General features: G+C 35.2%; 6 protein-coding genes and 1 long non-coding RNA gene across 10 annotated transcripts; 2 read left to right on the top strand and 5 right to left on the bottom strand.

Annotated features, from left to right (window-relative positions):
* Window positions 1-2804: 2804 nt before the first annotated feature.
* Window positions 2805-5171, bottom strand: LOC132645131 (uncharacterized). The gene has a single exon (XM_060361914.1). The coding sequence runs from the start codon at window positions 3507-3509 to the stop codon at window positions 3054-3056; it is 456 nt and encodes a 151-aa protein (XP_060217897.1). The 5' UTR covers window positions 3510-5171; the 3' UTR covers window positions 2805-3053.
* Window positions 3240-8150, bottom strand: LOC132645130 (pentatricopeptide repeat-containing protein At4g02750-like). 3 transcript variants are annotated; one of them, XM_060361913.1, is made up of 4 exons: window positions 5590-8150; window positions 5365-5501; window positions 5193-5269; window positions 3246-3373 (listed from the first exon to the last, which is right to left on the bottom strand). In XM_060361913.1, the coding sequence occupies exon 1, from the start codon at window positions 7745-7747 to the stop codon at window positions 5726-5728; it is 2022 nt and encodes a 673-aa protein (XP_060217896.1). In that variant the 5' UTR covers window positions 7748-8150; the 3' UTR covers window positions 3246-3373; window positions 5193-5269; window positions 5365-5501; window positions 5590-5725. The 3 variants fall into 3 exon arrangements, with proteins under 3 accessions (XP_060217895.1, XP_060217896.1, XP_060217894.1); XM_060361912.1 differs by lacking the exon at window positions 5193-5269 and having other exon boundaries at window positions 3240-3373; XM_060361911.1 differs by lacking the exons at window positions 3246-3373; window positions 5193-5269 and adding an exon at window positions 3655-3781.
* Window positions 8151-9323: 1173 nt separating this feature from the next.
* Window positions 9324-10183, bottom strand: LOC132645129 (uncharacterized). 2 transcript variants are annotated; one of them, XR_009584006.1, is made up of 3 exons: window positions 10048-10183; window positions 9568-9916; window positions 9324-9457 (listed from the first exon to the last, which is right to left on the bottom strand). It is a non-coding gene; the product is annotated as an uncharacterized LOC132645129 (long non-coding RNA). The 2 variants fall into 2 exon arrangements; XR_009584005.1 differs by lacking the exon at window positions 9324-9457 and having other exon boundaries at window positions 9469-9916.
* Window positions 9589-10593, top strand: LOC132645127 (glutathione transferase GST 23-like). The gene is made up of 2 exons (XM_060361909.1): window positions 9589-9900; window positions 10093-10593. The coding sequence occupies exons 1-2, from the start codon at window positions 9589-9591 to the stop codon at window positions 10384-10386; spliced, it is 606 nt and encodes a 201-aa protein (XP_060217892.1). The 3' UTR covers window positions 10387-10593.
* Window positions 10594-12116: 1523 nt separating this feature from the next.
* Window positions 12117-17036, bottom strand: LOC132645120 (pentatricopeptide repeat-containing protein At3g03580). The gene is made up of 4 exons (XM_060361902.1): window positions 14108-17036; window positions 13266-13672; window positions 12785-13133; window positions 12117-12413 (listed from the first exon to the last, which is right to left on the bottom strand). Exon 1 carries the CDS (start codon window positions 16872-16874, stop codon window positions 14199-14201), a length of 2676 nt encoding a protein of 891 aa, XP_060217885.1. The 5' UTR covers window positions 16875-17036; the 3' UTR covers window positions 12117-12413; window positions 12785-13133; window positions 13266-13672; window positions 14108-14198.
* LOC132645126 (glutathione transferase GST 23-like) lies at window positions 12806-13922 on the top strand. Its single transcript, XM_060361908.1, has 2 exons — window positions 12806-13117; window positions 13317-13922. Exons 1-2 carry the CDS (start codon window positions 12806-12808, stop codon window positions 13656-13658), a joined length of 654 nt encoding a protein of 217 aa, XP_060217891.1. The 3' UTR covers window positions 13659-13922.
* Window positions 17037-19449: 2413 nt separating the features above from the next.
* LOC132645122 (serine/threonine-protein kinase PEPKR2) lies at window positions 19450-24139 on the bottom strand. Its single transcript, XM_060361905.1, has 3 exons — window positions 23042-24139; window positions 20480-20776; window positions 19450-20170 (listed from the first exon to the last, which is right to left on the bottom strand). Exons 1-3 carry the CDS (start codon window positions 23820-23822, stop codon window positions 19809-19811), a joined length of 1440 nt encoding a protein of 479 aa, XP_060217888.1. The 5' UTR covers window positions 23823-24139; the 3' UTR covers window positions 19450-19808.
* Window positions 24140-25306: the final 1167 nt, after the last annotated feature.

The raw sequence follows: 25306 nt of genomic DNA, 5'->3' as shown, positions 1-25306 counted from the left end.
TAACGCGGTCAAAAGCGAGCATAGTGTTGTAAATAATTAACCCCTATTGCGCATGAATTTCCTTCACAAAAGGACTTAACAGCGTCGTTAACTATTAAATCCTTTTATCCTGCGCAAAAGGTAGTAATGTAGCTTCTTCTTTTTTTTAGCGGGTATTTTGGTTTACTTGCTTAATTTTTGGGTCAATTAAGTTGCGGACTCGTGTATGAGTAACTTTTTTTCATTCTAAAGGTACCCTTTTCTTATGTAAGTTGCAATTTGGCATCAATTTGAGCTTGATGAGCTAGTCAATCACGTCTTAGTTCTCATTTCCTGGTTTTTCTTTCTTCTTCTTTTTTTTTTTTTGAGCCAAAACCGCCTTCTTTTTTCTCTTTGAAACTGTAATTCAATCCTTTTTACTTTTTCTGTAATAAATAAATAAATTGATATGATGTAATTATATACTCCTAGTAGGCGTTTGGACATGATTTCATATCGTGATTTCAAATCAGCGTTTGTTTATGTAATTTGCACAAAATTTCAACTTCAACTTCATATCGTGATTTCAAATCCCAAATCATCCAAAAAGGCATGATTTGGGATTCCAAATCATGATTTCAAATTTTTTAAATGTAAAACTTGACCCATAAGTTTATATTTTGTAAAAATATATTCATAAGTTGGTAGATATATCCACCAACCATGTTTACCAACTATTTATATCAAATATTAAAAGATCTGCAAGTTGATAATATTTCTGTAACAAATTTATTCTTACCAACCATGTGGGAGGATTATATTAGAATTGGAAAAGTTTTGATGGTTTTTACAATTTGTGGGGTTTTTATCTCTATGAGAAAAAATATAACTAAAGAAATCCAAATTGTATGTCCAAACAATATTTCAACTTCAAATCATTATAATTTCAACTCACTCACTGATTTCATATCACAATTTCAAATTATGTCCAAACGGCTCCCCGTACATCTTGAAACAAAGTGAACCTTTTGTCATTTCTTAATTGGCATTACCGTCACTTTTTAGTACTGGGAATTGTCAGTCTTCTCCTAAAATTTTTAAAATATGATGTCATGGAATCTCAACAAAAAATCACAATGGTACGTCATATCCTGTAATATAATTCTTTATGACGTCATATTCTTTCCTTTTTAAAACCTAACCGCCGTTTAAAAAAAAAGTAGGCAATGAGCGTAGCAATAATTAATTTTGCAATGTTTGGTTTAATTTCGAATGTTGTCATGGTCTGGCTGCTCTGGCATATAGTGTCACTAGTAATGCAAGTGCAAATGAATAGTTGCAGCTATTCTGTGGGAGGTCACAATTTCCCCTTTGCTAGCTAGTTGGGTCAACTTTCTTGTTCACTTTTCCATCATAGAATGGTACAATATGTATAGTTCTAGCAGTTAAGAGTGTACTTAAGTTCCTGAAAATCCTCTATGCATGACATGAAACAGTATTTACATGTTTGGCCTGTAAAAAAGAATTAGATCTGGGCATGAGAGTTGTATGTTGAAGACATGATTAAACATATAAAAGTGTGCTTTGTCTGACAATTTTAAAATTTTAAATGAGACAGGTCGCACAATTAAATAGGAAGCAGGACAATAAATGCTATTATTGGGATTTGGGGGCCTCTACATTCCACCATTAGCTGATAAGTATGGTAAAAGAAGGAAACCGTCTTTGTAGTTTAGTGAAATAATCTTCCATGTCTTGTACATATCACTGTTGTTAAAGATGCTTTGATATATATTCTATCATAAAGAAACAGGGGCGGAGCTAGGTGGCGGTAGAAGTTATCCGAACCCCCTTCACCAAAAAAATCACGGGGTATATATAAGGTTATATTTAGTAGATATTAAATTCCTTGGGTGAAATACCTCCGTCACAGTGCAGAAACATTGACAAGAGATCGTAAGATATCGAATGTTGGCGGTAAAATATGCAGTCCACTTGCTAATGAAAAGGCTATTACATATTTTACAGATTTTAGTAGAGCCAATAGTCAATAAAGTTTGTTGATAGTTCTGAAAGTGATAAGACAGAAAAACGTTATGGACTATTAGCTTAAGGAGCGTGAAAATACCAAATATGAGCATCTTTTCATGAAGAATAAAAAGGAAGTTATTCTAAGAAATAAAAGGAATTTAACCTCTTTTATACTCATTTGAGTTTAAATTGTTATAGTAGGGTTACCTGCCTCACTTTTTATAGACAATCGTATATTTATCTTTTAGGTGACCTCGTTGTATAAAATATCTATACACTGTCAATTTATAAAAGTTAACACTATTTGTATTTTTCCCTATAATAAACTCTTTGGATTTAAATTATAATTTTTACCCAAGTTGTGTTTTACTTCTCATGCAAACAATGCAGGTAGGACAAACACTTCTTAGGAATATAAGGGCTCACTTACTGACATTTAATTCGGTTTTTTTTTTTTCAGCTGTTCCTTGTATGCCTCCCAATCTTAACAAATTATTCAAAAGATTGTGCAAACTACTGCCTTGCTACAAAATCTCTTTAATTCATAAGTCAAATTCTAATTCTTCGCACCAATTGACCACATAGACTGACCGACCAAATAAAGATTCTGAGATATATAAAACAAGAAGGGTGTACTATATGTCAAATTTCTCGTTCATTCTTCGTTATCTCTTCAAGGAAGAATGCTGTATTGGGCTGAAATTGAAGTTTCAACACAAATTAAGAAAAGTTGGGGGAAGAGAGGAAGAAATAAGAGAGAAAATACCTAGGAAACAAGAAGAGCAATTTTTTTTTTTTTGGGGGGGGGGGGGGGGGGGGGGGTTAAATTTTCGTAAATGCTAAGACAAGTTAAACGTCTCTTTGTGCTATTTCTACTTACATTCACCATTCACACGCAATCTTCACCATCCTTAAATAGCTCCTGAATGATGACACGATCCTTCAATTATATATAATATCTGCAATCCAAATATCTCTTTCATGCTTTAGGCTCATGCATAATACAGCCATTTATCAATCCATCTCGCCTGATCATTTCTTCATATACTCGATTAGTATTCATTTCATGAAGAAGCAACTGATACGGCTAAAGGCATCTCAATTTCCTTTGCAGAATTGGTGGACGATGCATCTCCTCCATCTTGTTGGCTATGGCCACTTGCTTGTTTACCATCATTGATGTTACTGTTATTAGAAGTAACAGAATTTGCCTTGGAATCAGTTCTGGCCACCCCAGATTTCCCCAGCGTAGAAGCCCTTGAGGTCCGCCTAGAAATCTGGCGGTTGTCAACACTGCTGTCATCGCCAAAACAGCAGCGTTTCAAGCAGGTGTAGAAGTAAGTCAGGAGCCAAAATATGTAGGGAGAACCAACCAAGATCAATCCTGCAGCAGGAAACCATGGCTGAGAGTGATCTGGCACGAAAAGGTAAAGAACAAGGAGGACACCACCAGTTAATACACAAAGACAGAACAAGGAAGAGATCAGAGGAACCCTCAAATCCCCCTTCCTCTCCTCCATTGTCCCTCTTCAAATCTTTTCCCTTTTATATCTCTACAAAACGATCTGCCTATATTTCCTTTCCGTCGTTTCTTTTCTTCTCTTCTTTCTTTTCGTTTCCCTTCTCCCTCCCTAATTACTCTAATATGTTCTCTATTTTTTTTTCATTGTCGCCATTTTTCTCTCATTCAGATTCTTTTCTTCCTCCTCCTCCTCCTCCTCTAATGGAGATCATGCAATCAATATCTCTCTTTTTTCTTTTCTTTTTTTCCTTTTTTTGGTTACCTATTTTCCTGGAGATACAAAAAAAGAAACAATAGGATGGACAATTTCAAAGAGGAAAGAAGAAAAGCGTTTAAACCGGAAGGTTGTCCATGAAAAATGAAATGGTCAACTTGTTTTAACCAAATTAATGCAAAATACAGAAAAATAACAAAACTAATAGTACGAAATATAGGGTAAATTATCAACCTCTATCTATGTGCATACTTTTAATATCGTGATACTTCTTCTTCATATCTTTTTCAATCTATGTTATTTGATTCGCCTAAATAATAGGTCACTTTCATTTATGGAAAAAAACAAGGTAAATAAATGGTAATCATACATTTTAGAGTTTGCTTCATCAAACAAATAGTTTTTACAGCACCATATATTAATAGTTTCTCCAAAAATCTGCGGATATAACATTTAATTATTAGCTATTGGAATATTATATTTACTAGTTTTTAAACAAAGATAAATTACACATATTCCTCCGTTGAAAAAACAAACGGTCTTAATTGTTCAGTGTTCAGATTTGGAAACAATATCTTAATAATCAGATATGTATTCAGATTCAAACATCTTAATCTTAATAAAAATAAATGGGGCCTTAATGAGGTTAAATTGAACGGCATTGTTCCAGCTTTAATAAGGCTAAGCAATGTTTTGATGTTCCATTATCGGGTGACATATCATCTTAATTCCCCAGAAACCCATAAATTTCGGTTGAAAGAAATCAGTTCTGCCATTTTTTCCTTAAAAGACGATCCGGAAAACTCCATTCTACCCCACCCCATGTCCTCTTGTTCATTTCTATGTGGAGATACTTCAAAACATTGAATTATATAGGATAGGTAGGCAAAAGTATGAAAGAGAGAAAATCTCTTTTGCCGAAGAGGATGTATGGCGGTGGTGGGTTTTCCAGCCTGCCATGGCTAAGTCCTCAAGATGAAAAAGACGGGAAAGAGTTAAGAGTAACAATTATTAATTGTGTAGTGTCTTATTTAAAAAAGACGCTAGTATTAAACTTTTTTGGCCTCTCACGCACTTCCAAGAAAGTTATTACGCTTTTTCTGCCATGTCATCACTCAAGGGAGTAATTGATTCACTTCAAACAAGATCAGGGAGGTAAAGGGTTGCCTGCAAAGTTTAGGTGTGTAAGAAGTTTTGGACAGTTAAAGGAGGAAAGTATGTATTTTTCCTACATACACATGTATATGTGCGTATATAAATATATGCTCTCGGTCTGTGTACACGTGTATGTAGTATATGTGTATATTTGTTCATGTAAACGTATTATGTGTGTGTGGGCGCGCGACAATAAATGCACATACACACATATACATATACATATACATATGTTTTCTGTATTTTTTTATGCTTAATTTACCAAGTTCATAAGTCAAAAGATATATATGTATCCTACCCTACATCTCCTACCTTGTATGTGAAAACTGACTAGTATCCCGTTCAAAAGTTCCTCTAAACCAGGGTCTTGGAAATTTTATCCCTATAATCTGCAAGAGCTTAAATCAATTTTCACTTCTGTCAGGCACAACTATATCCAATATTCTCATCTAGCTCTCGTAAGTGAGCTTAATTTTGACCTTACCTTCCAAGACACGGAGCTATCACCAATAATTGCACCCAAGTCTGGCTATCACAGGAGTACTTTCGTCAAGCATTAGGTTTCAGGTCTTCATAGAAGCACATACTGGGCTGGCATCTGTGAGAGATATCAAGCAACATCTGTCAAAGAAAGGGAAGCTATAAGTTGATGCATGCGCACAAATTCACACGCGTAGCTATTCAATTTAGAGATGTTTGAAGAACCCACCCCTCAATGAGACTTCATAAAACCTTTTTGAAGGGCTTTTTAGTGAATAATTTTTCAATCCCAGAGGGATTCACCGAGAAGGAACCAGAAATTCTACTCTGAAACTTTTATAGACTGGAATGAAGGAAAAAACATGTTAGGGAAGATTAAATTCTTCAGAAGAACCGAATTTTGAATAACATCCCCAATGCACTACTATGCCACTATCTTCAATTAGTGCAGAAAGACTTTCTAGTGCTTTGTACATGTCTGTTCCTCTAAGATTACATCTGTCATTTGAAACAAACTGTGAAATACAACCATTTATCTCAATCCAACTACATGCCAATTCTTTCTTCAAATCATGCTTTTTAAGTAGTGCTCTCACACGAGCTGCATCTTTCCACATTCCTCTTGCAGAATACATATTTGATAATTGTACACATATTCCAGTATTAGAAGGCTGAAGGGTTAGCAGCTTCTGCGCTACAAGATCACTTAAATCAAAATTTTCGTGGACTCTACAACAACTAAGTAATGTCTCCCGGGTATGAGCAGGGAAATCATGAGGAATTTGTTTGACAAGCTCGAAGGCTTCAGCTAGCATCCCTGATCTCCCAAGGAGATCAACCATGCAATTATAGTGCTCAGCCTTAGGAATTATTTTCCACCTTTCCTCCATTGATATAAAGTAGCTCCAACCCTCGTCCACTAATCCAGAATGAGCACAAGCAGTTAGGACACCAAGAAAAGTTACATGGTCTGGTTCATGTCCAGCTTGAATCATATAAGGAAAAAGATCGAGGGCTTCTTTAGCGGAACCATGACAAGCTTGTGCTACAATCATGGCATTCCATGCTATTGTGTCTAGTCTTTTCATATTTCTGAAAAGTGAGGAAGCTTCATTTATAAATCCACACCTAGAATACATGGATATGAATGTACTCATAATCATTGTATCATTTTCAAAGCCACTCTTTGTTACACTAGCATGCAAAGCTCTTCCCCAACCATACAAAGCAAGAACTCCACATAAGGAGACCACATTGGAAAATGTGATTTGATCTGGCTTGTAATTATTTTGCAACATATGGACATATAAAACCAAAGCTTCCTCATTTTGATATCCAGAAATGATAGTGTTCCACGAGGTTTGATCTTTTCTAGGCATCTGCTCAAACAACTCTCGAGCACTAGTTATATCATCTTGTTGAATGAAACCCGACAACATCAAATTCCATGATACTGTGTTCCGCCATGGCATCGTCTGAAACAGGTGTAGAGCATCTAGCAGTCTTCCATTCTGCAGATAACCACTTAGCATTGAATTCCATGCAATAATATCCTTTTGAGGCATTGCAGCAAAAAAATTTCTTGCCTCCTCCACGTTGTTATTTTCACAATATCCTTTAATCATGGTAGTCCAAGCCACGACATCCTTATCAGGCATGTCGTCAAACAAACTTCTAGCTTTCTCCACCTCCCTGGCTCTTAAGAAACACGTGATCATACTAGTCCAAGATGCCACATCACACGTAGCCATTCTCACAAATAACTTATACGAATCCTCAGTCCGCCCCATTGCAGCATAACCTGCTAACATAACATTACAAATCGGCACACTTTTCACTGGTGCTTTACTAAACAACCTCTCAGCTTCACTCACATCCCCATACTGTAAGTAACCTTCAATCATAATCGCCCACGATACATCATTCTTAATCGACATTGCATCAAACAACGCTCTACCTTCCTCTATTCTCCCATTGCTCACATACCCCGAGATCATTGAATTCCAACAAACCACATTCTTATCATCCATTCCATCAAACATACGACGCGCCACTTCTAAATCCCCATTCTTCGCATAACCACTTAACAAAGCTGTCCAAGAAACGACATTTCTGCTCGGCATTTTGTCAAACATTAGTTGAGCATCATCAAGCATCCCATTTCTGACATACCCAGATATCATACAGTTCCAAGTTACTATATTCTTTTGGGGCATTTCATCAAACAGATTGTGTGCTGCCTCAACATCACCTTTCTTAAAATAGCTAGTAATTCTTGAGTTCCAATTGAACAACCAGTTTTCACTTGAACTCACATAACGAATCCAAAAATAAGGCTTTGTGTTCCTAAAGTAAATATGTGAAGCCCATTTGAGCCGTTTATACATTATACTTAATAAAGTTTTGTTCTTTTTTTCTAAATTTTGGGTTTAATATTCAATTATCATCCAAGATGAATATCTTGATCACTTTCAATGAGGGGAAAGAAGAGGCAAGAGTAATGAGATTAATAATTTGGAAAATCCTATAAAAAAATGTTTGCTTCAATTATATGCTAGTAAAACTAAAAGAAGTTATGCTAGTAGAATTTGAAATTTGTGATGATTCTTTTTCCACTAAAATTTGCAAGATCACTTATAAAAGACTACGAGTACAAGGTGGTATTCCCGCGGAAATCATTTACACAAGGTGACCCAATTTTGGAGTTAATTGCTCATTTGATCACTCAATTTAAGGAATTAGCTATTGAAGTCATATGTTTTTATTTTTTTGTCTTGACTTTTTCGGTGAGATCTAATGACATAGCAAGTTTTGTTTTAAGAAAAATATAATTAAAACACTAATTAAAAATTTGGACCAATTTAAAATCCAACCCAACCCGATACATGATCATTTGTTGAGAATTAAACTACTCTATTTTAAATTTCAGACCACAAAAGTGGCTATTGAACAAAATGTCCATTTCCTCAGAGAAATTCAGAAAATTTCATTGTATTTTTCAAGAGACACTTTATTTTGTACTTTTTAAGGAAATCTTATCATATATATAGCCTCTGCTTTCACAATAAATTCTTTCTTTTTCTTGAATTCTTGGAAAATTGGGTATAAATAACAACAAAATGTAAAAGGAACAGCCTAAATTACTTACTTTTTATTGAATTCACATTTTTTCCATTCATAATTCCATCATTTTCAGTTATTTAAACTTTTGATAACTGAAAGAAATTTTAATAAAAATGAAATCAAAACATGTTAACCTTCTACTCTTTGGGTACAACGTAAATTCTGAGAACATTGATAAAGAATTATTAAAGGTGCTAAGTGTTGAAACTAAAGAAATGGAATCAACTTGAAAATTTTAATACGCCTTAAATTTTTAAGGAATAAAGCTTCTATCAATATGGACTACCGGTATCATGAACGAGAATGTCCATATGAAGAAAAGTCAATACAAAAGACAAAGTGAAACAATTCATTGGAGTTGTCAATTGGTCGACTCATAATTTTGTGATAAGGCAAGTTAAAATCATATTTTTTTAATGTAAGAAATTCATGATGTGGAGAAGTAAAGTTGATTTTTTGGAGATACACAAAATCCTAGATATTTAGTAAGGGATCTAGAATAGTCTAGTATAGAATCTTAGATAATTATCTTAAAGAAAAATCTAGATATTCTAGAGTAGTGTTAGAGGATAAGGCTAACTAGATATTTTGTATATATATCTAGATAATTTTATCTAGAACCATCCCTAGACAAATATAAATAGGGGTGGCCTTAGAACATTTGTAATCAATCCAAGTTAACCCATACAAAACTCAATTGTAACTCAATTCAAGCGAATTCAAGAGAGTCTTCTTTCATTATAAAGTTCTCCTTTCCAAAGCTTCCTCTTCTTTAGTTGAATCTTCCAATCTTAGTTAACGATCTTGAGCTAGCAGAAGGTTTCCCCGATTTACTTTTCTTCTGCTATATTTCTCTACACATGATCCCCTCCAAAGATTCAAACAAAGCAAAGTGGTTCATATTTGTCTTCTAATTGAGAAATTTCCACGCTTTGCAACGCAATGGCTGACATCAGAGTTGGTTTTAAAATATGCTAAGAAAAAATACAAAACATGTCAATATTTAGACATATATTAGTGTATTATACAACCCCTTTGTCAAAGTAAAGAGCAACGTGAGTATATAAATAGACATTTAGCTTACAAATATCACTTGCAAAACAACATGGCCGAAGAACTAAAGCTTCACAGGACATGGTCAAGCCCATTTGGTTTGAGGATCGTTTGGGCGCTACATATCAAAGGGATTGAATATGACGCCATTTTTGAAGATTTAAGCCAGAAGAGCCCTGAACTCCTCCAGTATAATCCTATTCACAAAAAGATTCCTGTGCTTGTACACAAAGGCAAACCAATCTGTGAATCGCTGGTTATTCTTGAGTATATCGACGAGACATGGAAGGAAGCTCCTTTGCTACCTCAGGATCCTTACGAGAAAGCCATGGCACGTTTTTGGGCAAAATTCGGGGAAGAGAAGGTAAGAAACCATTGATCTGTTATTTTCAGCACAAAAAGAAAGAATTCCAGTCAACTATCTTTCTATATTAATGTGTAAAGAGAATGACAACATAATAGTGAGTATTGCTCAGACAGTAGATATTTCCAGCTATAACAATAAGCTTACCTTTTTCAAGAATGAATTACATTGATACTTGTCTTTCATCTGCAGCTTCTGCCATCAATATGGAGTGTTTTCACAGGACAAGAAGAGCAGAAAAAGGAAGCCCTTCGTCTAGCGGTGCAAAACCTAGAACTCCTTGAAGCGCAACTGAAAGAAAAGTTCTTTGGTGGAGAGAAAATAGGATACCTGGACCTTGTATTTGGTTGGTTGGCTTATCTTCTTGATGTGTTCGAGGAGGTAATCGACCTGAAGTTGTTTGATGCAGGCAAATTTCCTCTCTTGTCAGCATGGATGAAAAACTTTTATGATGCTCCAGAAATCAAAGAACACTGGCCACCTTGAGACAAACTAGTAACCAAATTCCAGGTGCTTCATGAAAAATACCAGACAGCAAATGCTCCTAAATGAACAAGTTTGTGAAGTCGCTAATATATTATAGTTCGTGGAAATAACAACAAACTCCATCAGCTATGGCTGAACTGCTTATGTCAAGTTTTGGATGTTTTATGGACTATCAGTAATAAAAGTTATGAGATTCTTATTTATCTATCTTTACTTGTTGGCTAAATTTACACTGTAGATGTAATTTTCAAGCGTCCATTAAGATATTGTAATTTTATTTTCAAAAGATCAAAATGTTACTGTTAGAGCACTGAAATATTACTGATTTTAAAGATGTCCTAAATTTCTTATAGTTTCTATTTTATAATACCCACATAAATCAGTCTGTGCTCAGCTTGCAGCAGAACTATCTTGGCAAAGGCAGTGCGGAAGCAGCTAACACAGTTGAAATCAAAGTACCTAACATTTTGTGTTCATTCCCTTAAGGAGTATCCACTGGTTCCTTTTTGGGACATTTCATCAAACAGATTGTGTGCTGCCTCAATATCACCTTTCTTAAAATAGCTAGTAATTCTTGAGTTCCAATTGAACAATGAGTTTTCACTTGAACTCACATAACGAATCCAAAAATAAGGCTTTGGGTAAGTAAATGTATGAAGCCCATTTGAGCTGTCTATACATTATACTTAACAAAAGTTTTTTCTTTTTCTAATTTTTGGGTTTAATATTCAATTATCATCCAAGATGAATATCCTAGTGTTATCATTGATCATTTTCAATGAGGGGAAAGAAAAGGAAAGAGTAATATTTAGGAAAATCCTATAAAGAAATGTTTGCTTCAATTGTAGAAATCAGCAAAACAGAAAAAATATGCTAGTAGATTTTGAAATTTGTGATATCACTTATACAAGACTACGAGTACAAACAAAGTAGTATTCCCACGGAAATTATTCAGACAAGGTGACCATTTTTGAAGTTAATTGCTCATATGATCGCTCAATTTAGGATAAAATGGTTATTAAAGGAGCAGCCTAAATTGGATTCGTAGGCCATTCACAAAATGTTTTTGGTTTTATGGCCTTTTCACAAGTGTGATCCGCCAGAACTAAGGAATCTTTCTATAGAAATCTCCACAAACAATTGTCTTTTTTTTTTTTTAATGATTTTTTCCGCTTATCACAGTTGCTCTTTCCACACCTCCAGATATTTGGTGCCAAATTGTCGCCTCTTTCCTTATTTCTTTGATAATAGAGTTCGCTATCTTTGTGGCATCGATTGTACAAGTTCGTGAAGAGGGTTGGACGAGTGGAATGAGGGAAAGCGGCTCGATCAACAAAAAAGAAGAGTAGCCTCCCTAGAACATGGCAAAGTCATTATCAATGAATTCCCGAGCGATTCTCAACCAACATGTACGATTCATTCCCGTAAAGATTATAACACACAAGAAGACTCCCACAAGATCTGAAAAGACCATTTTCTTTTATTCAAATTGTAAAAGGGCAAGAGATCACATTTCTCTTAAAAATTACTTACTTTTTCTTGAGTTATTCACATTTTTTCCCTTCATAATTACATCCTTTTCAGTTTCTAAACTTTTGATAACTGAAAGAAATTTTATAAAAATGAAATCCAAAGATGTTAACCTTCTGCTCTTTGGGTACAAGATAAATTCTGAGAAACTGATAGAGAATAATTAGAGGTGCTAAGTGTTGAAACTAAAGAAATGTGGAACCGACTTGAAAAACATTAGTAATATGCTTGAGTATTTTTGGGGAATAAAGCTCCTATCAACATGGACTACCAGACGTCTGAAGAAAAGTCAATACAAAAGAAGTGAAACAATTTTTTTGAGTTGTCCCTCCACTCATAATGTTGTGATAAGCAAAGTCCAAATCATATAAATGTAAGAAATTCATGATCCCCTCCGAAGATTCAAACAAAGCTGAGTGGTTCACATTTGTCTTCTAATTGCGAAATTTCCACGCTTTGCAACGCAATGGCTGACATCAGAGCTTGTTTTAATATTGCTAAGAAAGAAAAACATGTCAATATCTAGACATATATTAGAGCCCGTTTGGATTGGCTTACAGCTTAAAGCTGTTTGCAGCTTATAAGCTGAAAAAAATAAGTTGGGGTAGTCCAACTTATTTTTTTTGGCTTATAAGCTGTTTTCAGCTTATAAGCTGCTTTAGATAAACTAAGTCAAATGGGTCCAATTATTTTTTTGAGCTTATTTTAAGCATAAAATGACTTTAAGCTGACCAGCCAAACACTCAAAAAAGCTGAAAACAGCTTATAAGCCAACTTATAAGCCAATCCAAACGGGCTCTTAGTGTATTATACAACACCTTTGTCAAAGTAAAGAGCAACGTGAATATATAAATAGACATTAGCTTACAGATATCACTTGCAAAACAACATGGCAGAAGAACTCAAGCTTCACAGTACATGGTCAAGCCGATTTGGTTTGAGGATTGCTTGGGCGCTACATATCAAAGGGGTTGAATATGATGCCATTTTTGAAGATTTAAGCCAGAAGAGCCCTGAACTCCTCCAGTATAATCCTATTCACAAAAAGGTTCCTGTGCTTGTGCACAAAGGCAAACCAATCTGTGAATCGCTGGTAATTCTTGAGTATATAGACGAGACATGGAAGGAAGCTCCTTTGCTACCTCAAGATCCTTACGAGAAAGCCATGGCACGTTTTTGGGCAAAATTCGGGGACGAGAAGGTAAGAAACCATTGATCTATTATTTTCAGAACAAAAAGAAATGAATTCCAGTCAACTATCTTTCTATATTAATGTGTGAAGAGAGTGACAAGATAATAGTGAGTATTACTCAGACAGTATATATTTCCAGTTATAACAATAAGCTTACCTTTTTCAAGAATGAGCTGAATTTTCATTGATACTTGTCTTTCATCTGCAGCTTCTGCCATCAATATGGAGTGTTTTCACAGGACAAGGAGAGGAGAAAAAGGAAGCTCTTGGTCCAGCGATGCAAAACCTAGAACTCCTTGAAGAGCAACTGAAAGAAAAGAAGTTTTTTGGTGGAGAGGAAATAGGATACCTGGACCTTGTATTTGGTTGGTTGGCGTATCTTCTTGATGTGTTCGAGGAGGCAATCGACCTGAAGTTGTTTGATGCAGGCAAATTTCCTCACTTGTCAGCATGGATGAAAAACTTTTATGATGCTCCAGTAATCAAAGAACACTGTCCACCTCGAGACAAACTAGTAACCAAATACCAGACAGCAAATGCTCCCAAATGAACTAGTTTGTGAAGCTGATCATGGAAATAACAACAAACACCATCAGCTATGGCTGAACCGCTTATGTCAAGTTTTGGATGTTTTATGGACTATCAGTAATAAAAGTTATGAGATTCTTACTTATCTATCTTTGCTTGTTGGCTAAATTTACACTGTATATGTAATTTTCAAGCGTCCATTAAGATATTGTAATTTTATTTCAAATCCTGTTAGAGCAATGAAATATTGCTGATTTTAAATTGAAGATGTCCTAGATTTCTTATAGTTTCTATTTTCTAATACCCACAGAATGACAGAAATCAGTCTGTGCTCAGCTTGCAGCAGAACTATCTTGGCAAAGGCAGTGCAGAAGTAGCCATAGTTGAAAACAAAGTACCTAAAGGTAGAAACGTAATACAGGAGATATTGCTTGGAATCTCACAAATCTAATATGCAGAAAGATATCTCACCTCCAGATTGTTTTCAAATGACAAATCCTTTATCTCCTCAATTGCAGGATCTTTCCATCTTCTGAGTATGTGCAAGGACAACAGACTTTTATCACCAGCGGTCTCTGCAGCTACATGTCCCATCCTTGAACAAGTGAAAGCGATTTGCATCTCTAACTAGTATTTCCCTCTGAACAATTTTTGACACATACTTGGTCCAAGTGTGGCAATCCCCACAAACCCGGAGATTCTTCATCACTTGCAAAGGTGAACCTTCTTTTGTGTTCAATAATCCAAATGCTATAGCAAGTCTTTCACTATGCCCATGGAGCAAATTTATCTTCTCATCTTCACCGACATCATGCAAAACAAATTTTAAGTCAGCAACATAACCTTCCTTATCCATTGTTCTATTGAGGTCCTCTATGAGCTCACTGACTTGCTTGAATTGTTGAAAGGACCTATCACCAGTGCCAAAAATAAAAACTCTGTTACAAATCTCAATCCAGCTACATCCTGGGTCTTTCCTAAGTCCTCTAGTTTTCAAAGATTTTCGTATTGTTCTCACTTGGTCCCACTTCCCTAAGGTGGCATATACATTGGAAGCTAGAACATTATACCCAGGATCGTCAGGGTTCAATTCAACAAGACGTTCTACGACACGTTCAGCAGTTTCGGTATCTCCACTAGCTCGACAAGCACTAAGTAGAGATCCCCATATACTTGCATCAGGCTGCAGCGGCATAGAAAGGATAAAGTCCTCTGCTTCAGCCAGTAGCCCAGAACGTGAAAAAAGATCAACCATGCAAGCATAATGTTCGATCCTAGGCTCAATGTTGTATTCTTCTCCCATTTGGTTAAAGCACGTACGACCATCTTTCACCAAACCAGAATGGCTACATGCATATATAACGGCAACAAAAACAATATGATCGGGAACAGTACCCATCTCCTTCATCTGCTGAAAAGATCTGAGAGCCTTCTTTCCTTCACCATACATTCCATATGCAGAGATCATTGCTGTCCATGTCACCACATCTTTAATCCTCATGTGCCCAAAGACCAAGATTGCATTCTTTAAACTCCCAGTTTTGGAGTACATCTCGATCAGTGCATTTCCAACAGGGACGTGTGACTCATAACTGAGCCTGATAATGAATCCATGCAGCTCTTTCCCCTGTCTTTTGGCAGCAAGCAAGGAACACAAAGGCAGCAAACCTAAAATGGTAGCCACATCTGGCATGATTCCTTCCATTCTCATCCTACTGAGCATCTTCAAACCTACGTAACTTTCCTCATAATGGCAACATGCAGCAATAATAGTATTCCATGTTACAATATCTCTAGTATTCATGATTTCAAATTGCCACACTGAATGCTCCATTTTACCACATTTGGCATACACATCTAGAAGAGCATTGCCCACAATGAGAGTGGAATCATATCCTGTCTTAATTATATCACAGTGGAGCTCTCTTGCAAAATCCACATCCATCAACTTTGTACAGGTAGAGAGAAGCGTCACAAAACTGATAGAATCAGGTTGCAAGTCTATCCTCATTATCTTAAACAGATCTACTGCTTCTTTATTAAACCCGTTTTCAACATAACCGCTAATCATTGAGTTCCATGAGACCAAATCCCATCTTCTCATGTTGTCAAAAACTTGCCTCGCAGCTGCCAAATCACCACATTTTGCATACATGTTAATAATAATATTGCACGCGGTCGTGTCACATTCGTATCTGTTTTCCAATATATAGTCATGAACATATCTGCCAAATCTTAAATCCCCCATATGTCCACAAGCTTGCAAAACAGAAGTAATTGTAAGCAGATCCGGCTCATACTCATAAACCATTTCTCGAAACAGTTTGATAGACTCCTGATATAACCCCGAGTGAGAAAACCCACAGATTATGATATTCCAAGTGACAATATCTCTAACTATCATCTCATCAAAGATTTTCTGACAGTCCAACAACCTCTCAAACTTAAAGTACATCGAAAGAATTCCATTACTTACATTCATATCTCCCTTAATGCCACTCTTCTCCACCAAACAATGAACTATCTGGCCCGGTACAACCTCCATCAAACCCCCACATGAAGGTAAAACACTAGATATCGTAAAAGCATCACTAGCAACACCCGATAACCTACCCTCCCGAAAAGCTTCTAACGCCTCTTCCCAATACCCATTCACACTATACCCCGAAATCAAACTATTCCAAGAAACCACATCTCTTTGAGGCATTTTATCAAACACCTCACGCGCATTCCCTAATTCGTTCATCCTCGCGTACATATCAATCAAAGCATTACATATATACAAATCTGATCCAAAACCCATCTCCAAAACATCATTATACACAATTTTGCCCATTTCAAGATCCAATAAATTCCCACACGAATTAATAATAGAAGGAAAAGTATAATTATCAGGCTTCACATTTAATTTTCTCATTTGGGTATAAAAGTCTAATGCTTTAGTAAATAACCCATTATGTGTCATAGCTCTAATGATAGTATTCCATAAATAAACATTATTTGTAGGTGAGTTTACGCGAAAAATGGTTAATGAAGAAACAGGGTCTTTGAATTGGGAGTATTTTGAGATGAGTTTTCCAGAGAAGAATGTTGATTGGTGTTGGCCTGAAACTATTATCAGGGAATGAACTTTATGCAGATCAATTGGCTTATTAACAGAAGATAATGCTTTTAAGATCAAAAAATGGAAGTAATATTCAGTTCTTTGGCATACATTGCCAAGCTTTATGGACTTCATGGATGAGGGAAAAAAAAAAGATCTTTGGAATTTTTGAAACCAACAGCTTTTATAGTATTCTGGGTGAGTTGACTGTCAATGTAACATTCCCCAATCCCACTCACTCTGGAACACTTTTTTTTTTTTTTTTTTTAACCAATACCACCAGATTGGGGTGTTCATGGTTCGGTTTGAATCGGTTATTGATTAAAATTATAATCAAAGCAATTTAGTCGGTTTTTAAATGTCTAAAATCATAACCAAACCAAATAAAATAATAACGACCGGTTTGGTTATTGTCGGTTTGGTTCGATTTTTCGGTGTATGACCAGCAGTCATGAGACTTATCAGTAAAACATTAAAAAGTTGAAAAAGACATGTCTTTTTTTTTTGTTCAAACGATAACTTTTATGTATAATTTAAGGTGGAACATACAGAAATATTTTCACTATTAGTGATAGTGTAGTACTCAAGTTACCCAAAGTTGCTAAACTATTATATATAGAGCTAAAAACTAAATTAGTAGTGGTTGCACCATTTTTGTCATCTTAATACACATACCTGGAAATAAAGTAGAGCATAGGAGTTTTTAGTTGTTGTTACAAACATACATACTGTATTAATTAAACATAAAGAATACCTAAAATTAAAATGAAAATATATGAAATAAAAAAACTCTGTGTAATGATCCCAAACTTTAGGGCACTACTTGCATTTTGCCCTCAATTCTCCCATTTTATTAAAAAAAACTTTGTGTATTGATCCCAAACTTCAGATGTTTTTCTATCATTATCCCCAAGGCTAGGGTCTCGACTACAAGGAGTTATTCTTTTCTGCTTTTTAGGAGGATTATCCACGGAAGAAGTATTAGGGCATTACCATGTGCTTGAGTTGCAGCAAATGCTGATGTTACTGAAGTATCTTATATAGGAACCTCTAAATCTACAATCTCTATCCTTTTCATATGAAAAATATTAGAAGTTTAGTTCAGACAAGAAAAAAGAAAGGTATAAATTCGAAAAAAAAAAAAAAAAAAAAACAACCTAAAATCAAATGACTGACAAAGAAAGGCTAAAAATCTATGTTAAAGACATTAGACTCTAACGTGAGCTTCTGTAGTAAGTTTACACTTAACACTTAAAGAGTTAAAAGACTTAAAGACATGGGCTTGTACATATTCTTAAAAACATGGGCCTTAAAAAATCATGTGAAATAAGTAGACGAAAAATCAAATTAATGATTAAAAGGTATAAAATATTTATAATTATTTATGAAAAACTAATAGTAAACATATAAATAATTATAAAATTTATGTATATAATTTATCGGTTTGGTTTGGTTATTTATTCGGTTATTTTTTAATAGAACCATAACCAAACCAAATATTATCGATTTTAAAATTTAAAATCAAATCAAACCAAGCCAAACCAAATGTCGGTTTTTTTATTCGGTTTGGTTAAATTTTCGATTTGGTTTTGATTTTAATCAAAACCGTGAACAGCCCTACCACCAGATTATAGGCTTTGGTAGTCATGCAGGAGCAATTAGATTTTTGTGCTCTTATGTGAAGATTTTTTGTAATAAAATGAAAGTAAAAGATTCGTATAGATTGTATCGATTAGTTGACATTATGATTTGGTCATATTGGAATAGCTGTGAAAAATTAATGAAATTTTATTTAAGTAATGATTTGTATAGCTGCTACAACAACAATATACCCAACCTGATACTACAGGTGGGGTCTGGGGAGTTGAGACGTACACAGACCTTATCACGAGGCTTTTTCCGATAAACTCTCGGCTCGTTTAGCTACGACAACAACAACAATAACAACATAACCAATATAATCAATCCCAGAAATGGCTTTTGGGGGAGGATGGGTTGTACGCAAACCCTACCCGGAGGCTTTCCCCGATAGACCCTAAGCTCAAGAAAAGCATTTTCAAATGATTTGTATAGCTACAACAACAACATAACTAATATAACCTCATAAGTGGAGTCTGGGGAGGCTGGGATGTACGCAAACCTTACTGAGGCTTTCCCCGATAGACTCTAAGCTGAAGAAAAGCATTTTCAAATGATTCGTATAGCTAATTCTAACAAATTCAAAACTGAGGTGTAATTGTTCCCCAGCAGCGCATTAAAAAAAAAAAAAAAAAAAAAAAGAGATGCAACTGTTTTTGCATATTTTGTTAGCCATATTCTGATGTTGGCTTACTATTCCAAAGACGAATTGCTTAATCCATGTTTTTTTGTGTTGTTCTGGTATTACACCAAAAAATAACATGTCAGAGAAGGCCAAAGTGACCGCAGAGGTGAAACAACGAATGCGGCACAAGGATCAGTATAATTATAATGTGGATATTGACATAGTGTTATAGCCAACAACTATAGAAACTACTTCCAAGAACTAACCGACGGGATTCACCTGATGCAACTTGGCATATACATTTTCTGGATATAATAATTGCTTTGATTAACCATATGAACAAAATTTTGACATCATCAACAGAATACAATGCAACAAGGAAGCTAATTGCAAACTACAGCAAAATGCTTCATGTGTACAAGTAACAAGTACCACTGACTCAGAGTATCCACAGGTCAAAACATTTCAAATTGATTAGTATGTCATGAAGTGCAAGGGAATCAAATAATATGAGATGTCAAACCAGTTAGTTTCTCATTGTATAGTAATCACAATAGTTATTCTATGCTGCCATCAACTATTTACATGTCTGTACAGCAATCAGTGCTTTTCTTCTGACTGTCAGGTAAATAAATGCCTCAACTTTCATCTAAATCTTTGACAGACCTTCGAGTTAATCTGCATCCAAGCTTCTTTGTACAGTTGAAAATTGCACCCTTGTAACTTATAATTAATCAGTCTCCTCTAAGAAAACGGAGCATCAGCATCATAATGTCAAGACACCTGTCCATGGATTACGGGTGGAATCAGAAAGCCTTGCAAAGGTTAGAATTCACGTTAGACGAACACTGTTCCCTTATTGGACTATTGTTAACACACAATCTGCTTCTTTTTGGTTCAGATATCCTGCAATGCAATATCGCTGCTGCAAGCACATCAACTAAACCAGAGTCATCGGATTCTTCAGATTCTCTATTCAAACTTCCACACCGCAAATCTTCGAATTCCCCAGTGAGAGATTCACTACATCTCTTTTTCTTTCCATCTGATTCTAGTCTAGAGGTCATGCCTGGTACTTGGCTCGGTGTTCCAGAGAGATGCTTCGGCTTCAACCTGACGGACACTGTTTTCAAAGTGCGCTCTGTGTAAAATAGTATCCACGGATGACCTGAAATGCATCTTAATCATTAATTGGAAAATAAAATAACCAAACATCCATAATTGTTTGATAAACCAGATCAAGAAAAAATTTAACTAAGGAAAAGACCAATATAGAAAACGTATAGGTGGTACATCTGTGTGTGTCAGCCAGTGCAAAGTCAACAGAAAATTGCTTATAGGTCAATGGCTTTCATTATTCAGATAGCGAAATCATGTTTGATCAAAACTAAATAGGAGTCGCATATTGTCAATCCAGTTACCTACTTATCGAAGCAATTAGCAAAGAGATCAGTCAGCTACAAGGTAAAATGCTTACTTAATACTTCTTCTGTAGTTATCCTTGCAGCAACATCCCTTGTGAGAATCCGCTCAAGAAGATTTCGTGCAGGTTTAGACACAGATTGCCATTTTTCAGAGTGAAAATCAAGTTCCATGCTTTTAATTGCCTCAAAAAGAGCTTCCAAAGAGTCCCCTTGAAACGGAAGAACACCAACTAGTAGAGCATGTAAAAGAACACCAGCACTCCAAATATCTGCCTTTTGACCATACTCCCCTATAAGAACTTCAGGGGCCACATACGCAGGACTTCCAGCCAAACCACTTAAGCTCTGACCTGCATCATAGAAACTACATCCATAAACAAGGTGGAAAGGAGAGTTAAGATGAAAATATCTTGCCCTATACTTTGCAAAGTAACAGAATATTCCTCATCCTTCAGAAAAAGAGCAACGAATAAAATAGAAGGAAAAGAAACCTAAACACTTTTTGACTAACGCAAGAGAAAATGCCACATTTTGACATTATTTCAGATGTCATTGGTTGTTCCAGGTTTACACAAAAAATAAAAATAACACAAAGCTTCTGGGAATCCACTAAGAGATTCAGCAGTCAATCCGCAAGTAAATATTTGAATTGCTCAAAAACTTCAAGCATGGAGAGGTAATTCAACTTAAATGATGATTAGTAAATGATCATTCACGATCATAGCTTTAGAAAGTTTACTTGAGGTGTTCCTTGAAGGTAGGTGCTAGCAAATCACCATCAACAACAAGGGGCAGGCAAAAAAGCTGAGAAGTGTATGCATTTCTCCATAGAATATTCACATTTACCGTTCTTCTTTTTCCCAAGGGAGAACTCTTTAGGAAGTTAACTGTTATAATTTCAACTTCAAATTATTTACTGATGTGGGTTAATTTAGTCAACATAATTACCCATATAATTTGCGTGGGTTCACTACAAATAAGTAAAAGAAAGAAATTGTGTGAAGCCCCAACTTGTTTAGCTTTGCTTCCCTCCCTTCCTCTCTATTCCCGATTCCATGATTCCACCTTGGTAGTCTTCCTACATAGCTTGTTTTTGCTGCTCTGAAATTAAATTCCATCCTTTTTCTGGTTTACTTGGACTTTGTATCCTGGTTGAAGCTTCAGGAGAATATCACTGTTTGACTTTGTTAGCCTATCCAAGTTTTTTCCCTTTTCCCAATTACTCCTTATATTTTCTGTATATTAAATGGTATTAATGTTTTATTATATTTTAAGAAAAATAAGTTCCAAGATTCTCCTCATGCCTTGATGAAGCACGTCTACCCACTCCAATAGTAGTCAAACCTGGTACAAGTACCAAGGACTTTGTGAATTGTACCAAACACAAACAACATATAGCATAGGAAGGAACCCTTGCAGCCTTTGACCTCACAAAACATTAGAGGTTTGCATGGTCATGAAAGTGGGGTAAATACAAATATCACACTCAAATGAACAAATGAATTGTAATCTAGAAGTACTTTTTTTAGGATGGATGGATCTATAAGTATTATTTTGGAAAACCACAAAGAAGGTTCTGTTGATCACAATGTGTAGACTGTAGAGCTATACATCTGAAAGTATAACTTACCAACCATCCATTGAGTTTTACATTAAAACACATGAGGAGCTACGGGAAGATGGGACTGGAATTGTAGAACCAGCCGTCTTAAGGTGTTCAGTAATAATTTCCCCTCAACTTATTATCACTCAGCAAAAACCAACCAGAAATACATCTGCAAAGCTAAGTTGTTTTTCAAGATTTAACAATTCCCTCAACTTTGCCTGACTTCCAATTAAATCGAAAAAAACAAAACCGAAAGAAGAAAAAGAGCATGAAAAACATATGAATCCACTATGAGATCAGTGATATTCTCTCTTTCCACCATTCATCTTTTCTCTTTCACCTGAAAATGAGGTGGCCAGCACCGATAATTCCATTGCTATAACGAGACAAGGGTGAAAAAATGGAACGCAGTGTAGCTTTCAGATCATGAAAAGAGGCATGCGCAGAAAGCTTATCTGCTAAAGTTCATTCTTGACCTTTTGGACTGAAACTGCTATCAAGAGAACATGTCCAAATTTCAAATCCGCAACTGCAGAAAATTATAAGGGGGTAGGAGGTGAAATCATCCAAGCATGTGCACCAATTAATCGAATTGTTAAGGCAAGACTCACTTATAGCTATAGGTCGTCTCGAAATAAGTCATCTCAGATTAAGTTTCTAACAATTAGAGTTCCCAACTTATATAGAGAAAACATTTTGTGAAGAAGAAATTATCACAAGAAATATCCCAAGATTCAGCATCAGAACAACAAACAAGTACAAGACTATACCAACTACAGAACTCATAATTGAGAAAAAAACTAGAACATACACTATTAGAAACAAATAGCAGTTGGAAGAGATATGAAACCAAATGCTAGGCAGAAGCGCTGCCACTAAGACTAGACGAGCAAAAGTTCCCATAAAAATGAAGCAAACTTCCAACACCTGGTAAACATGACAGTGCAATAAGTAACACAAAAAGAAGCAAGTGTAACACATATAAATGGGTTCCAGTGCAAGTGCTTACCTTTAGCAATCCTCATGGCCAAGCCGAAATCAGCAAGCTTTATCTTCCCGGAAGCAGTTAAAAGGATATTCTCGGGCTTAATATCCCTATGTACAACTCCCATATCATGACAATATTGGATCACCAACATCAAATCCTTAAATATATTAGCAGCCTTATGCTCCGAATACCTCCCTTCCTTTGTCATTTCGTCAATCAACCTCCCACCAGGGCACAACTCCATAACCAAATGAAAACTTTCCGCATCCTCATACACCGAATGCAATGTCACCACACCAGGATGCCCCGACAAATGCTGCATTATCTCTACTTCCTTATGCACTGTCTCTTCCCCTTTAGGCAACGTCTTACACGCGAATTCAACCCCGGTAACCTTACTCCTACACATAAAAACTGACCCAAATTTACCTTTCCCTAAAGCTTCCCCCATTACATAATCATCTTCAATCTTATTCTTCCTACCCATTTGAGTAGCTGCATCTATACATCCTATCTTTCTCTTCAAACCTCTACCACACAAACTAATTGAAGAACTACCACTCGGCGGGGCAGTTGCAGCAAGCCTATTTTTTCTACTAGTACAAGAACCAACAATAACCTCACAACACAACAACCCATTTTCAGCATCTTCTTTACATCTTTTTTTCAACCTTGTGCAACATTCCTCTAATGAAAAATGGGTTTTTAAATTAGATATCGAAGATCCCAAATCATGGGTCGAATTCCATTTTTCTCTCTGTTTAGGGCACAAAATCTCACATCCTTTTCTCTTATTCCTCATCAATTAATCACAGTATAAGCCAAATTAATCAAAAATAATCTAAACCCAATTCACCTATACCCTATACAGTTAACTCAGATAATCTTTCAACCCAAAAAAATAAAACACAGAATTAAGGAAACAAACCTTGCACCACAGAAAAATTAAGGGATCAATGGGTATGATAAAGGGTGAGAAACTTCTAGAATTTTTTTTTAAGTTAAGCAGAAATCAAAGAAATCTGCATTTTGGGATCAATTTGATTAATTAGGTTTGCTTTGGTTAAAGGGGTGAAAGAGGTTCTTGAGAGTCTTTGCAAAACGACACGAGGAGAGAGAAGAAAATAATTTTGAGGCCTATTTATAAGAGCTTAATAAACAGCATGATTTTTAATACGAGTAATTTTTTTGATAAAAAGATGGAGTAGTAATTAAGAGCGATAAGCTAAGTCAAACGGGCTCAATTATTTTTTTGAGCTTATTTTAAACACAAAATGATTTTAAGCTGGCCAGTCAAACACTTAAAAAAACTAAAAACAGCTTATAAGCAACTTATAAGTCAATCCAAACGGGCTCCAATTTTAAATTAATAAAGAGTAGTAACCGATATTTAATTTAATACATCTAATAATTTTGATTTTGACCGATTTAGCGTCTTTATTAAGCGTATAGAGACTATAGAGTATGTCTTATCTATTAACTAAAGGATGATCACAGAATGAGGACTAATTAGATATTGATAATATTACTGTCATAATTAAATGTTTTCATTTTATTATGTTGAAGTTTTATTGTTTTTATTAACAATGGATCAAAACATAGATAAGAGTTAACGTTTTGAGAAAAGTATTATTTTTGTTACAAAAGCGAGTTTATAACGTCATTTTTAATATTTGATAATAAAATATTGGAATGTATGATTTGTTACGATAATAATATATTTGTAGATGTTGTTTAGTTAGGATATAATAAAGGGAAGTTTCTTATGAAGAAAGTAATTATATCATAGCTTGAATTCTTTTTCTAAACTTTAGCCCCTTTTCTTAAGAACAAAGTTTTCTTCTCTTATAAATAGTACTCCTAACTTAATTGTATTATTTTTTTGAGAATAAAAGCTTCTACACTTTTTTCTGTATATTTTTTTCTTTTAAAATTATTTTGCAACAAGGTTTATGGAATCAAGAATCATATTAAAAAGTATTGTACTAGAATTTGTTGTGGATATGCTTCCTTTATTGGAGGAAGATACTAAGTTTAGAACTATCTAATTAGTAACTCAACAAGTTTTTGGAAAACTTTTTTTTGGGCATAGTGTACAATTAGTTTAAATTATTTCACTTGATTTTAGTTTTTTAGAATATTTAAATCGTCTTGTTTGTCATAATTATCCGTTCTATTATCATAATTCATGCCTATGAAAAGAAAAGAAAGGGTCAAAACTCAAAAGCACGATAATATGGGTATGTTGAAAATGAGTTTTAATTTAGATTCGCTATCATCAACATA

This window comes from Lycium barbarum, chromosome 6, assembly GCF_019175385.1.
Source record: "Lycium barbarum isolate Lr01 chromosome 6, ASM1917538v2, whole genome shotgun sequence".
NCBI lineage: Eukaryota > Viridiplantae > Streptophyta > Magnoliopsida > Solanales > Solanaceae > Lycium > Lycium barbarum.
This window is presented reverse-complemented; position numbering and strand designations above follow the sequence as displayed.

Coding starts and splice junctions, on each gene's coding strand:
- LOC132645131 (XM_060361914.1), bottom strand. CDS start 3,509: ATGGAGGAGAGGAAGGGGGATTTGAGGGTTCCTCTGATCTCTTCCTTG.
- LOC132645130 (XM_060361912.1), bottom strand. CDS start 7,747: ATGTATAAACGGCTCAAATGGGCTTCACATATTTACTTTAGGAACACA.
- LOC132645127 (XM_060361909.1), top strand. CDS start 9,589: ATGGCCGAAGAACTAAAGCTTCACAGGACATGGTCAAGCCCATTTGGT. Junction 9,901..10,092: donor CAAAATTCGGGGAAGAGAAG/GTAAGAAACCAT, acceptor TTTCATCTGCAG/CTTCTGCCATCAATATGGAG.
- LOC132645126 (XM_060361908.1), top strand. CDS start 12,806: ATGGCAGAAGAACTCAAGCTTCACAGTACATGGTCAAGCCGATTTGGT. Junction 13,118..13,316: donor CAAAATTCGGGGACGAGAAG/GTAAGAAACCAT, acceptor TTTCATCTGCAG/CTTCTGCCATCAATATGGAG.
- LOC132645120 (XM_060361902.1), bottom strand. CDS start 16,874: ATGAAGTCCATAAAGCTTGGCAATGTATGCCAAAGAACTGAATATTAC.
- LOC132645122 (XM_060361905.1), bottom strand. CDS start 23,822: ATGAGGAATAAGAGAAAAGGATGTGAGATTTTGTGCCCTAAACAGAGA. Junction 20,777..23,041: donor GGCCATGAGGATTGCTAAAG/GTAAGCACTTGC, acceptor TCTATGATGCAG/GTCAGAGCTTAAGTGGTTTG. Junction 20,171..20,479: donor AACTACAGAAGAAGTATTAA/GTAAGCATTTTA, acceptor GATGCATTTCAG/GTCATCCGTGGATACTATTT.